The sequence below is a fragment of the Telmatherina bonti genome (genome assembly GCF_933228915.1).
Source record: "Telmatherina bonti genome assembly, chromosome: 14".
Lineage (NCBI taxonomy): Eukaryota > Metazoa > Chordata > Actinopteri > Atheriniformes > Telmatherinidae > Telmatherina > Telmatherina bonti.
This window is the reverse complement of record NC_136612.1, coordinates 13970837-13988724: the sequence shown is the minus strand read 5'-3', so window position 1 is coordinate 13988724 and position 17888 is coordinate 13970837. Positions and strand designations below refer to the sequence as shown.

The 17888-nt window shown below is 40.0% G+C and overlaps 1 protein-coding gene across 1 annotated transcript in view; it reads right to left on the bottom strand.

Annotated features, from left to right (window-relative positions):
* Positions 1–4361: 4361 nt before the first annotated feature.
* The window catches only part of usp43b (ubiquitin specific peptidase 43b), a gene marked incomplete at both ends in the record, with an annotated part of 94642 nt that continues 81115 nt past the window's right edge, over positions 4362–17888 (bottom strand). The window contains 6 exons of the mRNA XM_079252678.1: positions 4362–5509; positions 7017–7190; positions 7283–7441; positions 7555–7897; positions 9617–9746; positions 9825–9902. Coding sequence (XP_079108804.1) covers positions 4362–5509; positions 7017–7190; positions 7283–7441; positions 7555–7897; positions 9617–9746; positions 9825–9902 — 2032 coding nt within the window. The remainder of the gene's footprint in view (positions 5510–7016; positions 7191–7282; positions 7442–7554; positions 7898–9616; positions 9747–9824; positions 9903–17888) is intronic.

Sequence of the window (17888 nt, the reverse complement as noted above, 5' to 3'; positions counted from 1 at the left end):
GCTTATTAAGTCAATCTGCAACTGGCCAGTAGTGTTAGCAGTTAGCATATCTTCTTCTGATTCGAGCATATTAGCATTGATACTTTTCCCTCCTTTTCTTTTGGTTTTGCCCATGAAGAAATGTTCAAGGATGACGACGTCTGTTTGTTCGAGAATATATCCCAGGGCATATAGTTTTAACTTACTGTCTGTATTATGATTTTATCTTGGGTTGTTTCATCTTTTCGTTGAAGTTAGTAAGGAGCTCGGAAAAACGACTCCACTCACAGCGACGCCATCTTGCCCACCCCCGGCCCGCGTCGTTTTAAAGAGTTTTTTCTACCTCGAAATCCTTGTGACGGATAAGGTTAGGTGATTGGTTACCTTCTACTGGTTAACAAGGGCATGTACAAATACATCAGGCAGGTGGAAAATGTCGGATAAAGTTATTTCGAACGATGGCTGGTGAGTTTACCAAAGAGAGACATCCTGCTGCATTCGTTGCTGTGGGTTGCTGTTTTCCACTTCATTTTCAGGGTCTGATTCAGGTTCGAACATGTAGGGCTGTATGCTATGTGTTGACATTGTATCATTATATTATTATTAGTATTATTATTTTATTGAGTTCATATTAGCCTAATCCTTCTGTTAATGAGATGTTACAATGACGGCGCAAGCAGGTGCGGTGAGCGCTCCCGATGAAGTGCAGTGGCAGTTGACCAATCAGTGGCAACTTATATCAGTCGGGAGGCGGGGCTTAATGCGGAAGAGTCTCAATTCACTCGTTTTGCCCACAGGCTGATCTGACAGCCTACGGAGAGGGTCGGTCTGAAGTAAATAAAGGGATTTGTGACAATAACTCGATATATGTATATATATATATATATATATATATATATATATATATATATATACTGACTGCCTTCAATCTGTCGCCATCACAGACTAGTTTATCAAAGCTGTGGAGTCCCATTAATGCCTGGCAGTGATTCCTGGTTTGCACGGCCAGTATCAACAATCACATTTAGACTTAAGCTTGGAAAAACCTGATCAGATCCTGCGCTTACTGCAGCAGTTTCTGACCTTCTCTTACTCACCACACAAGTCTGCATAGTATTCATTGCACTTCATGTCGATGCTCTCTTCTTGTCCGCTCACCCAAAACACTGGAGACAGATGTTTCTTTCCCCTGGTCTGGTTGAGCCAGAGCTTTTGTGTTGTTGTAATATTGCAGCAGGTCCAACTTGATCTTGCATGAGACCAGTGAATGAAGACATGCTGACCCTGATGATGGCTGGTTGGACTGAAAAAAGCTTTGAAAAGTGCTTCCTGACGCCTTCCTACTATGTGTGCAAAGTCTATGAAGTCATCACGACTTTGACAGGAGAATCCTCTAATTTCATTTAACTGTGAAGATTTCAAGGAAGTGAGCCCTCGTAACAAAACAGCCCGGCTGTTGGATGAGCAACATGTTCATAAATCATTTCATTACACTCAAGTCACTTGTGAGAAAAATGTTTAATTTGCAATACTTGAAATTTGCAGGAGATTAAGCACACATTACAGACAGTCAAATGCAAGAATTCAGTGGATAGCGTCCAATTCAAACCCACTTTGCCATGTTATTCTGTCTTTAAACACTAAGCTTGAAACATACGGTTTTTATCTGGTACTTAAATTACATAATTACACATCAGGTACAAAATGTAGACTTTTAAAAAAGTTACTAAAATATAATCTAACCATATTTCCCCAATAATGTCTTAGACACATATTTAATATACTATGACTTACTTTTGGTAGTGTTGTTAAACTGACATGAAAATAAAGAGGTGAAGTGTTGGCAAGCAATGCACACGCAAACCTCAGAGGGAAATTTGCAATGCATAAGATAGCAAAAATAAGAATGAAAGATCAAAGTTGATTTTAAAAAAAAGGTTTATGTTCACTTGAGGTTTTGTTGCCTCTTTCTTCTCCGATGGAAAATACAGACGTGTTGAAACTGGGATTGTGACCGATGACAGAATAACATTACATATGCAGCAGGAGGATCCACTGCTAAGTCTATTTAGGCCTTCTTCACTATAAGTTATGAGAATATGATGAGGCAGAGGCAGATTTACTGTATGCACGCAGTGTGAATACCCTTATATATCCCAAATGAAAAGAGAAATCTTTTAGTTTCCGTAGGGATCCAAATCCCACTACAGTGAAAACATCCTCAGACAACAGAGAGGCAGGACTTGGGATATCAAATCAGTCGTTTATTGGTCTAGAAGCAATCTAGGGATCTGTTGACTAATAGCTGCAGGGACAATTACTGTATGTATGTGTGTTTTATTAATCCGATTGCTTGTTTCTGAAGAAATAGAGTCAACAGCATCCTTCCACATAAACCTGATCACAGAGCCTGGTCACTTTGAGGGAAGAATTGTTTGAATTTCCGTGTTATAATCTGGAAATATTTTATGAATGTCTCTTGATATATATAATCTATAGTAGAGACATAGTTTTTTTCCCACACAGAAAGAACCTGTTAAAACAAAAAAAATAAAAGGAGTGTTTAGCTGATTATTTCTCCTCTTTAATAGCAGCACTTGGTGTTGTGTCATACATGGATGAAAGCCAGATTAGTCACCTTTACAACGAGATAAAAAGTTGTGCATCTGTGGAACGAGCAACGCAGCGAAAAATCCCCCAAAATATTCTCCTTTTTCTATTCCCTGTTGCTTTGAGTTTGAAGTGCTACCAGCTGTGTGTTAGTCACAGATGTATGGCTGAAACCTGACTGGCATCTGGCTGACACACATCAGAATGAGATTCTGGAAACAATGGTAATCCCATACGTTCAGAATCTGGGACTTAATCTTGATCTACGATGATCACGTTCTACTCCACAGAACAAGGATCATCACATCTCTCTTTTCAATAAGTGCTTTTTGTATTTACTCAGGTTGTCTTTATCTAATAAGTAAAATTCACTTGATGTGAAACATTTAAATGATAACTGCAGTAAAAACTACACACACTGTATGGATGAATCATGATGAAAATGCTTCTGAGATCACGCTCTACTCCACACAAGGATCATCATATCTCCAGAGTTTGGGAGCAGAGAAGATGGAATGACCTGCAACGAGTCCAGATTTCCACCTAAGTGACCATTTTATGGGATCAGCTGTTTGTGGGAGAGTGAACAAGAAGTCCTGGTTGAGGAACGGGATGCCGCCCCACAGCGAAATGCGACCAGGCTGGTGGCCAGCATGAGGAGGTTACTGAGTTACTGAGATGTCTAAAAGACTGAAATGGTTAAAAATGGTCAATATGTGTTTTTAGTTATTACTGTTAGAAAAGAAAATCATTCAATCCACCAAAAGACACTCCCAACAAGAAGGAACAGTAACAGAAGAATATTTCTGGGGATGTTTTAAGGAGTCACTGCTCATGTTTACCTGTGCTTCTCATTCAACAGAAGCACAATCCTCACAAGTTACACCTTTTAGAAAGGTAACTAATTACACTTTCCAGCGATGAGCAACACAACAACAAATGGTGTCACTTAAGGCGAAAAATAAGCTACCAAACTTCACTTTAAGTACTTTTTGTGCTAAGTTTAGGAGATCGATTTTGTCCATTTTTGTTGAACATAATTCCTTCAAAGCAGCATGGATGTTCCTGTTACCTGGTAAAATCATTAAAAAAAAAATATTTTTTTTTAAAGAAAGTGCACCAATAATATAGTAATATATGATATTAATCTACTGAAAGAAACAAAAGAAGACGAATGATGTTCACACAGCAGCCAATTTACAGTGCAGTTAGTACTTCTTGCAGTGCTATGCTCTCACATCTGTCAATGCAAACCACATAAACCAACATCAAACTTCTTTAAGGTTGTCTAATAAACTCTGAACATGCAAATTCATCAAATAACCCTTGACTTTCCAAATGCTGACCATAAATTCAATCACATCCAATGAAGTAACAGTAGACAAAACTGTGAGAACAAAATAAGAAGGGAACAAATCCCACTACAGTCGTATCTTCCCTCCGTGTTTTTTGTTTAGTCTGCATAGATTTAGTTTAAGACACACACAGGTAAAAACTTATAAAAGTACTCTGAAAGAGAGAGAGAGAAGATATATTTTGATTCAGGTGACACCTCCTGTTGTGATGGTGGGAGGGGAGGGGGTGGGGTGCTGCTCTGGACGGCAACCAATGGAGAAATCCTTGTTTTCAGCAGTCATTCTGGGCTGTCACATAGGCACTAAACAGAGAAAATACAAAACCGTAAGTCACACAGCGACCTTTCAGGAAGCAAATCACAATGAAAAAAAAGTAAAAATGAGGAGGTGAGGCTGTATTTATGCGTCTGGACCTGATTAGGTGAAGGTGGACTGCGTACCCAGTGAGGTGGTACTGTATCGTGTCCGCTGCAGAGTGGCGTAGCCGGGCTTGTCTGACAGCAGGACGCGGTGCGATGCAGGCACCGCCACTTCTCCGTTCCTCTGCAGGGAGGCGCACCTGCGAAATGTCAAGTCTAGCTTGGTTTGGATGTTGCTGGAGCTGTGAGCGCGCTTGATGTCACTGGGGTCGTAGTTCCTGGCTCTGCCGTTGAGCAGATGTGCTTTGCAGTTCTGGTTGTCGCAGCCGTGGACGCCGCCGCCCCTCTTCTCCTCTAACGCCACGGCAGTCAGCGTCCCGTTGGAGAGGGAAAGCTTGGCTAAGTTACTGCTCGCCAGTTTCCCCAGCTGTCCGTGCACATTCATTCTCCTCTCGTGCTCCATGACTGGTGATCTGGGAATGTCCCTCTTCACAAAAGCAGGCTTGAGATATGACAAGAGGTTGTCTTGGCCTCGACCCTCCTCACCCCTCATTTCCTCAGCTTGAATAGTCACATGTAGGTCTTTCTGTCCCCTCTGGGCGCCACCTGTCTGAACCTTACTTCTTCTAAGTGTCGAGTCTCTGCTTGGAGGAGCGCTGTGACTTATGTGACCCCCTAGAATGGCGCCTCTGTGCAGCTGAAAGTCCAGAACCCTGCCCAGATCTGGCCTCGCTCTCTTTGATGATCCCTGCCACAGAGGCTCATCCTCTCTGGATTTGGCATAGCAACCGTTCCCAAAGCCATGGCCGATGGTTCTGTCCATGCAGACCCTACTCTGTCCCTCTGGGACTTTAGGGGAGTAACAGATGTCAGAGCTGAGTCTGTCTGTACAGCTGAGGCTGCTACCACTTGGTGAGCTGCAGTCCTGACCTACGTCTAGTACTCTTCCCTGGGCGTTCCTTTGTGGCGGAGAGGCCACCAGAGAGATAATCGGGTCTTTGGTGCATCGTGGCCGGCGCCCTGACTCCAAGTATTCCACCAGCTCTCCAGACTGGGACTGGACTGAGTGCTTGATGCGGTCTTTACTCCCAAATGACCACCGTAGAGGGAGAACTTTGTTCAGAGCGTCCTTGGGCTTAGTTGGCGACCTCATGCTTAAACTCCTGCCTTGGGTACTTCGGACAAACTGGTTGGGTCCAGGCCCACCTATTGGCAGACACAATTAGTTTAAAATCCAGACCAAAATGCTGCATAATGCTGAGCTGATCTAATGTGATGAAGTAGTAGTCAGAGAAAATGTGGAACAAACGATAAACAAGCTTCCATGTGGATTTTCTGTTCAGGATTAAATATTTTGAAGGTGACATAATCAGACATCTTTGATTCAAAAACAGGCATTAACCAAATAGGACTTTGGTATTTGGGGAGAAAAACAACTTTCTTTGTCCATAATAAGTAAAGTAAAGAAGTGGGGGAGGACAGTACATATTTTGGATAAAGTAGAGAGATCTTAGACAGCGCTAATGCTAAAGGAGGGAGCTGAAATGCTGAGATTCACAACTTTTCCAGCCCTGGATCACACCATTCTCCTCTAAATCACATCAGCAACTGGATGATAATATGCTTTGAATAAAAGTTAAACCTTTTTGCACAACGAACACATCGCAGCTGTAGCAAAGAGGTCCAAAACAATGCTAACGTTATAGAAGAAGTGAAGAGAAAGGGATGATGTGTACAAGCGAGAGAAAAGCAAAGAAAAATTACTGGATTGTGATTTAATGCTGATGAATGACTCTTTTTGAGCTAATCTAAGCTGCTCTATAGAGCACCGGAGCTCTTTAGACAGCAGCTGCACACCCTAGCTTCTTCATTTGTCGCCTTTTAGCAATGCATACAAAATAAATCCTAATAAATACCCGAAAAGGTCCCTCTGCCATGACTGCTGTGGCACCTCTGCCAGTTGCAGAGCAACTTGTAACGAGATGCCTTCAACTTTCTTGAACCTTTACTTCATATAATGTCAATTTTATTCTGGTCATTGAGCGTTTTATCCAAAGCTTCATACGAACGCGAGTGAGAACAACACAAACATGAAACAGTAGAGGACATCACAGGTAGATGCTAGTTGGACTACAGCATGTAGTGGTAATGGCTGTTCTTTTTCTTTGCCTCCTCACAAATTTCCCTTTGTTAAAATTCTGAGAATAAATACCACAATATTTGTTAGAAAGAACTGGGCCAAGTTCTCCACCTCCTCTGACAACCAGAGTTCAACTAGGAGCTCCTTAAAGAGCCGAGTCTTCAGCTTGCTCTGAAAAGTAGACACCAACTCTTTACATTAAAGAACATGTCAAACGAAGGACTACTTTATGCTCTAACAGTAGTTAGATATACTCTGCAGAGTTAAATTAACATTATGATGATGATAGTTTGTTTTTATTCAGCATTATGTCCATCATCTGGGAGGATTTGGCCAGTCCATTTAGAGCTGAGGTAAGTTTGTCTCACTAGATGAATGAACCACTTATCAGAAAAACGTATTTACATCTGGCGGTTTTATTAGGATAATTAATCTGTAGTGATTGACTAAAACTACATGAGCTAGTTAGCGCAGTAATGTTTCACAGTACTTCACCTAAAAAGTGGAGCAGTCTTTTGTTTTATCGCCTCTTTGTTCCACTAGTATTTTTTTTCCTTTATTTTATACCTTTACTTGTTTCTGTGTTTTTTGGAGGTTCATCTCCAAAAACTGGCAACTCAGGAGACTCTGGAACCTGAATGGCCTCCAGATGTGCAGGGTTGGGACTACTTGACACCACGCTGCCCCTCTTACTGCCCCCTGTCAGCCTGACGAGCCAGTGGTCAGAGATGGAGGAACTGGTGGAACCTGCAAAAAAAAAAAAAAAAAAAAAAGAAAGTAGGGTTTTAATTTTTTAGTTTGAAAACAGAAAACTTGCCAGAGGGACGGCCATTACTAACCAGTGACCGAGGAGCTTGCAGACCACGGGGGGATGGTGTTCCTTTTCTGGTAGAACAGAATGTAGGCCCCACGCGTGCACACCTCCGCCTCAGGGACCGCCTCGGCGCTGCTGTCATCATAACTGTACCACTGACCATCAACTGAGTTCCGACAGAACGCTAAAAAACCAACAGACAGGACGACATGCATGTATGTGTGATGAACACAGAAGCAACATGTCAAATAGTTAGTGACAATTTCATAGAAAGATAAAAAAAAAAAACAAGCATACCTGTGTAGTGTCCACCGTGCATTCCTCCATGGTGGTTGCAGACGGCGTACAGATCATACAGGAAGTCCGGGGGAACCAGGTCAGGTCTTCTGGACCCGTTCCAGCCCAGCTGCAGCGGAGCCTGGTGGGGTCCGTTGTTGCGGCTCACCATGTGAGGAGTCATGTCCAAGCCCGTCAGGGGGAAGTGCACAAATGTGGTGAGCTTGTTCCGCCGCTCGCCTACCTGCCTGAAGCGCTTGAGGTGGAGGATGAGGATGTCGGGCAGGGTCCACAGACTCATCTTCACCATGCCCTGCTGCAGTTGCTTGCAGTGCGGACACTTCCAGGCATCATCAGGGGCGAGCTGTAACGGGAAAGACCAGCAAAAGCAAGAAAATCTGTTTCAGCTTTGTTGTTTATAAACTGGACTTCGTGAGGATTATAGAAAAATAGGAGCATAAATAAATGTAAATAATAAAAAACACCCCAAGAAAAAGGTTTATTTACGTAAATAGTTTCTTTGCATGTTTGTTGATCTCCTGAAAGAATGAGATGCAGATGATAGTCTGTGATCTAATGTCATTTCCAGAAAGTACTTTTAACCCCTTTATGGGGCAAGTGACTATTTTTTATCTCTTCATTTTCTTTCATATTTGCACGATACCATTTTTTTTTTTTTTTTTTTTTTGGTAATGTAACAACAGAATGGAGGTCTTGGTACATACCAGAGGGACAATTTTAGGTTAAAATTTCTAATTTCAAAGTATTTCAATGAGTGCCCTATAAAGGGTTAAATGATAAATGAGTTTAGTTGTTTTTGGTTGGCATTTATGGTGCTAAATCTGTGGATACAGTCATTTGGCATCATTTTAGCTTCATAATCTGACAACTGAGGCTGTTCTGAAAAAAAAGTGTGCAAGATGTCTGGATTAACGTTTTACATTCATTTTTATATATAAAAAAACAGCAACACAAAAAGCAGAAACTGAGTTTTAAGGGTTAATCTTTGACAGGAAAATGCTAAAAATATTTGGAAAATCAAATAAATAATAAAATACATTTGAATGAAAATTTAATATGACAATAAAAAACAAAACTAGGATTAAATGATGCATTTATGTTCCACAACATATGAGTTCATGCAAAGATCTAATTTGATGTATTTCTGTGACTATTTGCTCCGGTCTCTGGTGGGAAAAAACAAATTGGGAAATGAGACGAAGGGTATGTCTTACATTTCTGTTTGTAACAGAATAAATAGTGTATTCCACTTGTCACGGTATTGGGCTGCATTATGCACTCTGTGTGTGGTGACTTGTGGGCGTTCCTCTTGAATACTGGCATACTTGCGTCATCAACTACGCTTGATTGTTGCCAGTATTGGGACGGCAATAAGTCGGTTCTAGTTAGCACTCTATGCACGGGAATATTTTTCCACCGTCTAAGTCTTTTCATTTCCTTACAGTGTCATGTAAACCAACTGCATGTTAACTGTGCCTGACCAGCACTGCAGTATTGTGACGGAGGCGTCTGAGAATAAATGGCCGATGCAGGCGAGACCAAACCACTGTTTCAGCGCCTTTATTAAACACAACGCAGAGTACTTTAACCAAGAGAGAGCTGAACCAGTCAATACCAGGACTGGCATGGTTACATGTTCACCGCCCACCTTACCTTCAGGAGAGCAGGAGCACAAATCTGCAACGTTGCTGGAAACATAATCGCTTTTCTCTAGTGTTACAGCTCAGATTGTTCATCAACAAATAAATAGTTTAATTCTTTGCAAAGTCACTGTTTCCGACTAGCATGATGTGTTTGTACCCTTCATTTATAATAGAAGGGTTTAAAGTAGTGAGAATGTAGTGTCTGATATGCTTTTGCAGCTTCTTGCCATCAGCTGTTCTTTACAGGAACTTAGGTTTTCTATACTGTTCCTGTTGCTACATGGGAAAAGAGAAAACTTCATAACTTAAAGCAAAATAAAACAGATTTGTCGCTACAATCAAGCATTAATTCAGGAGAGTTTCGGTCAGGTTGTATTTGTTGTTCATGTTGCATGTGTTCATACCAACAAACGGACTACCTGCTCTTCTTTGGTGTAGAGGTGGAAACACTCATCTAAGGTGCAGCTGTACTGCTGGACGTGCTGCTGCTGCAGATTCCTCACGCTCTCTGCATCCTTCACCACTTCCTCCTGAATGTTTCCAAACAGGCTGCGGCCAAGAACAGCAAGACTTTGTTACGGAAAAACATGCAAGCTAATGCAGCAAAATGAAGAGAAACACACTGACCAGTCTTTGATTCTGTGTTCCCACTCGATGATGAGCTTCACATGAGGAGGTCCTCCTGCGCCACAGAGCTTCAGAGCTCTGAAACACATAAAGAGGAGTTCACAGAGAGCAGAGATGAAGGAGACGTAGGAAAAAGTGTGATGTTTAAAAATGTAAAACCAAAGAGAGAGAACCAGAAGCAATGTTAATGCTTAAATACATGTGTTTAAGTTTTTAGACCACTAGATGTCAGCACTGGAACAGACCTGAAAACCCATCATCAAGGCACTTTCAGAAGCTCTGGTAAGGAAACTATTTATCAGTACATGAGGGAACTTTCACAATTATTTACACTCTACACCCATTTCTAGTCACATGTCAGATTTGTGACACTTGATTTTTAAAATTAATTTATTTTCATTCTTAATTTATCAGGAATAGTACACATTAATAGACATTAATAAAATAAAATAAAAATAAAATAGAACAAAATATGATAAAATATAATATAACAAAACAGGATAAAATAAAATAAAATGAAATAAAATGAAATAAAATAAAATAAAATAAAATAATTTATTGTATCTTTGTATAGATGCCTATTCCTCCCACCTGTATATTAAAAATATATTTTTATATATTTTATTTAAACTTTTTGGTTAATAACTAATTATTTTATAGTTATAAATCATAATGTCACAATAATGACTTTAAATCTCATGATTCTGATATACTTGAACATTTTTTATTTAGAAATGGTGGCAAGAAGTTTCATATCCCTGAGCAAATGTTACAAAGTCAGCTAATAAGTAATAAAGTAATAAAATTAATATTTGAAGATGAAATTAGTAAAATATTTTAAATCAGATTGCAGAATTACATTGTTATTCAAGTCATGATGAAACACACATGAAAAAACATAAAATTCTTAGAAAGATTACCCATAACTTGGTAATAACCTAATAACTAATAATTATAAATGTCATGATTACAATCATATTTAAGAAAAAAAAATACAACAAAAAAAGATGAGAAATGAGGAAGAATATTGGCTAGGAATGTGGAGCGAATGCAGAGGCGGGGTGTGTAGCAGGTGTTCACCGTCTAAAATCAAAAATTAATTTTAATGCTGACACAGCTGATGAACATTTTCTGTTAATGAGCTTTCCATAAACTATATATGTCCAGCTCTGTAGTAAACCGAGTTAACATTTATTTCTGCTTTTACAGAAACTGCAGAATGTCCCAAAGAGCTTTTCCAAAGTGCAATAATGACGTGTCTCCTTGCTGCTCCTCTTACAAACCTTAACAAACCCTCTCAGCAGAAACATTCATGTTTTCCAAGCTGTTTTATATATTATAATATAGGAGATGAGCCAGTCAGAAGAGAAATAAATTATTGCACCCGGCAAAAAAAACGAGCAAATTGTTCACTTTGCACAGGCTCTGCAGATGTTAGATTTGCAAATGTACAAAATTATAACATATTTACTCAATTATCTAAAGTATAAATTAGGATAAAATACATTATTTAATAATAACCTACAACAACAAATTCCTCCCTCTGGGATAAATAAAATATTTTTCTTTTCATGATTTTTCTTGTTGCATAGCGAGGTTAACTTATGTTTTCTGCATATTTGATGAATAAGAAGAAATAAAATAATAATTGAAGGACTGCACGTACACCTCGGTACAAAAAGCTGACTTATTTGGATTAAAACAGCATAGCTTGCACACACGTTCATGCTACATCCATAGTGAGCGGACTGCAGAGATAGACAGATTTCACATAAAGAGCAGCAACACCCATTGAAGATGAAACAGTCCCATAGAAATGTACAGTATTTGCATCTTTATAGACATCTCTGAACCACTTTACTCAGCATGTGAACATGCTTCAGAATAAGACCAGCCCGAGTCTCTTATTTTTTACCCACCTTCACAGAAATTTATCATAAGAATCAGGAGTGCTGGACCACAACGTTTTAGCCTTGAGGTATGTGGAAAAACCTGACTGGGATGTTTCACTTGTTTAAATCCAGTTAGAAACAACGATTTCAAGCAGAACCCAAGCAAGAAGTCAAGAGATGTGTTGTTTGTACCAGACGGAAACACAAAGTTTGAGGTTATTGTGCTGGTCAGATCGCCTTCAGCATCATCATCACACCCCAAACAAACCTTCTTGCAAGTGGGCCGACGATGTTCTTTCAGGATTTGTGCAGGTTATCTGGTTCACAAACACAACATACATGCTTTTTACATGTATTTATACACTGGAATACAGAAACACAGACACATCTTTCTACCAATCCAACCATATTTTCTGGATAACAAACTACATTGTCATTGCTAAGTCGTTATTTTTTTTGTTTTTATATATATTCATCTTTACATTACATAATACTTAATTAGATTAATATCGCGTTAAAATTCCAAAAAAATGAAAACTGTCCTTTACAATCTACTTAATGCTCATGTAAACTAATTACTTTATTCTCCAGAAGAAATTATATTTGACTTTCTTTCTATTAGACAGTTAATTTGTTCAGAAGTGCTTTACTGCTTGTTTACGGGGAAAAATATGAGGTTAATAAGTATCGAATATATGGCAAAGGGTTTAGGTTAATGAGATCACAATGGAGCATCTAAGGAGAAATAATAAATAAAGCTACTGTTCACTCAGCGTGGAGACGGTATAGTGAGAGCAACAGTTGTTCAATAATGGCAAAAGAAAGTGCTGGACAATTGTTCAGCAATGCTTTTCCATTACATGCCACCATACTGGAACATCTCGGTGGGGATGTTAAACACTGTGGGAACTAATTGGAGGATGAGGTTCGGATACGAGTGTCTGCTAAATCTATATATAATGCAATGTGAAAACACACAAAGTGAGCGGAGCTGGGTATCTCCTCTGTTTCGTCAGCTTCACGCAGGCTGCCCTGATAAACAGCCGATCAGCGAAGGGATGCTGGTCTAGCAGAAAATGAAGCATGAAAACGCTGTGCTGAGTCAGACACTGCTGTACTGTATCACATAATGGGTAAGAAATGCCACTCTGAAAGCAGATTTCAAGCTTTGTATGTGAGAAGTACTGAGATACTTGTGCTGATACTGAGATGAAGAACTTGTGCTTTACATTGTTTGGCCCAGTGTAACTCATGGGTGAAAAAGATGGTTATTGAATGGCTTATAGCTGTGGGTATTTTGTTCATCTCACAAAAAGTAAAAAAAAACAGGCTTGATGTCAGACATATCGGAAACAAAACAACACAACAAAGAAAAAAAAACTGGACGTAAGTGTGACACATGGTATACGAGGTGAAGCCACTACAAGTAAGATGTGGGAACTAAAGTTGTACTTTAAAAAAAAAAAAAAAAAAATTGCTGCAAAAGGAAGATGAGCCAGAAAGGCATAGAAATATAGAACCAGATGCAAGAAGAGCAGAAAGTAGATTAAGAATTACACAATGAAGAATGAATTGCATTGCATTGCAATGCAGTGCATTGCATTGTGTAAGGGATAATGCCCAGGTGAGGTGTCCATTATCAGAAATTAATGGACTTTGCGGAGGCAAACAAAACAGGTTACTGATGTCCATTAAGGATTTCGAGCAAAGTTTTTACCATAAAATGATGCCAAATGGTGGTTAGCGCTGTGACCTTACAACTAGAAGGTTGCTGGATTGGGCCTCGGCTTGGGGGAGGTTCAACCAGTGACCGTATATGAAAGATGGACGGAGCCGCGGCAGTTAAAAGTGAAGCCTATGTGGAAGTGTATAAAACTGCAGTTCCCCCTTCATCCACTAAGGGCTGTAAAACAAAGCAAATCCCCATAGACTCCCATGTTAAAAAGACCAACTTCACGGCAGAAATAAACATGTTTACAGCCTGGTTCAAAAATCTATTTAAGGTGTAATAGATCAAGTTTACCTTCATGGGGGGAGTGAATTTTTTTCTAACTCGCCTGTTTAAAAGTAATCTAATCTCGAAGTTTGGCATATTTAGGGGCGTGTCCTTATGATTGACAGGTACACAATCTCCCGCTTCAAGTAAGAACGTAGAACAACCGCGGTTTTTAGTTGCTTAACAACATGTAAAATCTACCTCCGTCAGCTGGTTAGCTCCTGTTATCTCCGGGTTAGCTCGGTTAGCTTTTAGCTACAGAAAGCTCGTAGTTCGCTCGATGTCAATCATCCACCATGCTCACATGCTCACAGCCCCTCTCTCAGCTCCACCTCTTTGCCCATATTTGTATTTTCTAGGCGAGACGACATGTATGCCTGTGATGGTAGGAACCACCCACCGAGCTTTAAATAAGCTCTTCAGAAACCTATGGGTGACGTCACTGAGGCTACGTCCATCTCTTTATATACAGTCTATGGGTTCAACCTGTGACCTTTCTGTGTGGAGTTTGCATGATCTCACTGTGTATGCGTGAAGGTCGTTTGTCTCTCTGTGTTGGTCCCATAATGAACTGTAGACCTGTCCAGGATGAACCCCGCATCTCCCCAAAAGACTGCTGGGATATGCTCCAAGGAAATGGATGGATGAATTGATGGATGATGCCAAATATCTCAGAAAATGAATGTATCATATGTGTCATGCTGGGTTATTATGGTTTACGGCGGCCTAACAACGCAAGCTTACACTGGATCCCAGTAAGGATGAGCTGCTGTGGTCGTCAGCCTGTCTTTCTCATACACACAGTTTACTGCTGATGTTATTATTGAATGCTCTGGACTTAAACTGTAGCACTCATGCATTCTTCCTCATTTTGGGTTAACTTTGGGACAGAGCATATTTCTGAATCATTAGCGTTCAAACACTGTCATCACACGAGTTTCTAGGATACAACGTACTTCACATTTGCATTTCAAAAGATTTAAAAAGCATTTGCTCCCATCAGCACCATTCACTGACTGAATGCACTGTGCTTTACAGCTACACAAATGGAAGTCCTTTTAATAAAATTCCTCTTGGAAAAAAAAGCACAATGTTTGTGCAACTGAAAGCCATCAAACATGCATCTGTGAGGAAAGTAAAAATGTCCTCACACTTCAGGTTCTGCTGCAACATCGTGTCTAGCATTTTGAACAGGTTTGATAAACACAAAAAGTAGAAGACAACGCCAAACTATGGCAATATAAGGAGCTGTGGATAATGTCTCTATTGGGACAGAGATTTTTAACTTCCAGCAGCTGGCTGCCTGCAAGAATCTGAATCTTTCTTTCAGGAAGCACTTTGTTACATAAAATTAGAACCGATTCAAACAGCAGCATTAAAAGTGATGATATCAGATCAACTTTGAGTGTTTTGGGAACAACTGGTCATCTGAAAGTGTCCCGCATGCTTACAGATCTGTAGAGCGGATCTCACTGCCCACTAAAACATGACATATAAACAAGTCCCAGCATGGAAAGTTCCTTTAGTCTTGAACAGTTTTAAATCTGCTTTTATTGGAACCAATAAAGGAGATGGAGAAAGATAATATGAGGAAACAGAGCAGTGGAATGACATGCTCCTTTTGGCAGCCATTGCGGTCTGCATGGGCAAGCCTCTACTTGCTCTGCCTGCTGGGATTTGGGCAGTTTATCCATATCTCCCTCACTGATTCCCTCCAGCATCGTCGTAGTGGATGAGAAGCATCTAAACAGCAGCTTTAGATTTCTCCATAGGTGCGTTACTGAGTCTGTGCTCCAGCAATATGATTGAATTAGATATTTGTACTAAAGCTTTTTGTCCTTTCTGTGTTTACTTGGTTCCAGTTTTGGTTCATAGTCTTGTTCTTACCTTTTACTATGACAGACCAGATTCTCATTTCACATGGTGAACTGTTTCTCTTGGATGTTGCAAGTTTAAATACAACTTTGAACATTCTTCATTGATCATAACAACCATTCAAGTTTTACATACCAGTTTAATTAAGCTAACTGATTCAGATTCTCACTCCAAGTGGCTCCTCCATCAATCCTCTATATGCCACCTTTTCCCAATAAGTAAATCATAACAGCAACCTCTAAGTACTCATCCATCCACAACGTTAAATCTGCATGTGGACAAAGCCTTCTAGCAGTCCTCTGCTTTCTTTAAGTCCTTTACACACCAAGACCAATGCAAGTAAATGACACAAAATTGCGAATAATTTGGAGGTGAATTATTGAGGTTTATATATCCATACACAACAAGTGCGATGCAAAGTAGTGAATAAATGATGAAAATTATAAAATGAACTCGCAAGGTGGATTTCAAATCAAGCCACAACAACGGTATGCTGATGATGCAAAAGAAAAGACCAAAAGATGCATTGAGTTCATCCTATAACAGAAAAGAGAGGAGAACTTAGGGAGTTTCATAGTTTAATCCATGAGCTGAAGCTGGACCACGGCCACTTCAGGACTGACTTTAGGACGTCCGTGGGAAAGTTGAAGGACCTGCTTTAGCAGCAAGCTGCTTGTTTTAAAAAGCAGTGAAGAAATAATAATGATGCTCGGACATGATGATACAAAGTTTGAATGAAACAGCAGCGAAAGTGACGCCTGCATTGCTCGCAACCAGTGATCCATCAGTCAACATGCCTTCTCTGATTGGTTGACCTGTCAGATACAAATATATATAAAAAAACAACAAGAACAATCTACTTCAGTTAAAAAAAATAAAACCTGAAAAATCGCTGGATGGATTGTCTTCACTGATGCGCATGTTCACATTGACTTTACACTGATTTGAAAGAAATATTGCGGTGTGAAAAAATCAGACAAAATATTTGGAATAGGTGTGTAAAGGCCTTTACACGTACTTTTCTGTACGTTTTCACAGAGCTGCCATGTGGCGCAAACAGAGGAGCACCAGTAGAAACTGTGGGACCAGCGTTCTAAAGTAAATATCACAGGCAACCAACAAAGAGAGCAAAGAAGACGAAGAAAAAGAAAACAAAGAGGAAGAATAAGATATTGAATTTGTGTGCCGCACTTTGGAAAGGTCTTGTTGTGAAATGTGCAATATAAATAAAGTGATGGATTGATTAGTTGAAGAGGATGATGAAGAATAAGCAGTGTATTTAACCGCTGCACCAACCACCACCGACCATTGTGCCTCTTCTTTTGATGTCTTTCTGAGAACGCTACCACCGCCATGTTTGTTGCTCTGCACTCAGCCATCTAGTGGCTATACTGTATATTACAGTCACGTCAGTGTAAAGGACACGTGGGAATAAGCAGGTAGTGGCATTTGATAATGTTTGAGACAGACGCACCTATTCGCATATAGGGAGCATAAATGAGCCCCAAGCAGCAACCTGTACAATGAAAAGCTTTCATGCAATTTGGAAGGTGCAGTTAATTTACAGAGATGTTCTGAGCCTTGCACAACACACAACCTGCTTCACAGTGAAACAAATATTCTGTGTCCTTTCCAAATATCAGAGTATTAAGATGCTAAAATTGCGCTGTGGAGATCTGTCGGGACTTGTAGGAATATAATATTCACTAAAAACTAGGAGGTCCTGCTTTATCTGCAAAAGAAAAATGTCCTTTTAAAGACACACTAAAGAACTTTTGCCATTTCACTGTCAGACGCTCCCTATCGACGGCTAATTCGGCATGCATCTCGCATCCTACAGTGGAAGTTAGATTTGATCTAAGGTCAACTTCTGCACCTAGTATACAATGATATCTGTTGAAGTAACATCAACACCAGTGGTGAACTTGGACAGTGTATAATTAGCAACTTGTGACATGACTTCCCATGTAAAGAAGTTTCACTGCAGGGTTGAGCCCTATATAAGTGACTGGCTTCCTCCTGAAGAAGGCCTTCCCCTTTGTCCCACTGGAGCTGTGTTAGTCTGTAATAAATGTAATTTCTCCCTGCCATCATCGGCTGCTGCTGTGTCCTCTCTGTAGCATCAATAGAATAGAATTTATCCACAACACTACCTGATGGGTTAGCTCTCTCCAGCAGTAAAAGACAATCTTACAATGAATCTTGTTTTGTCCCTTTCTCTCTTTTAATCTTGCAAGGTTCTTTTGCTGATTCAGCATTGTCACATGTTCCAAACAGCCAATTCCTTATTCTACCGTAAAG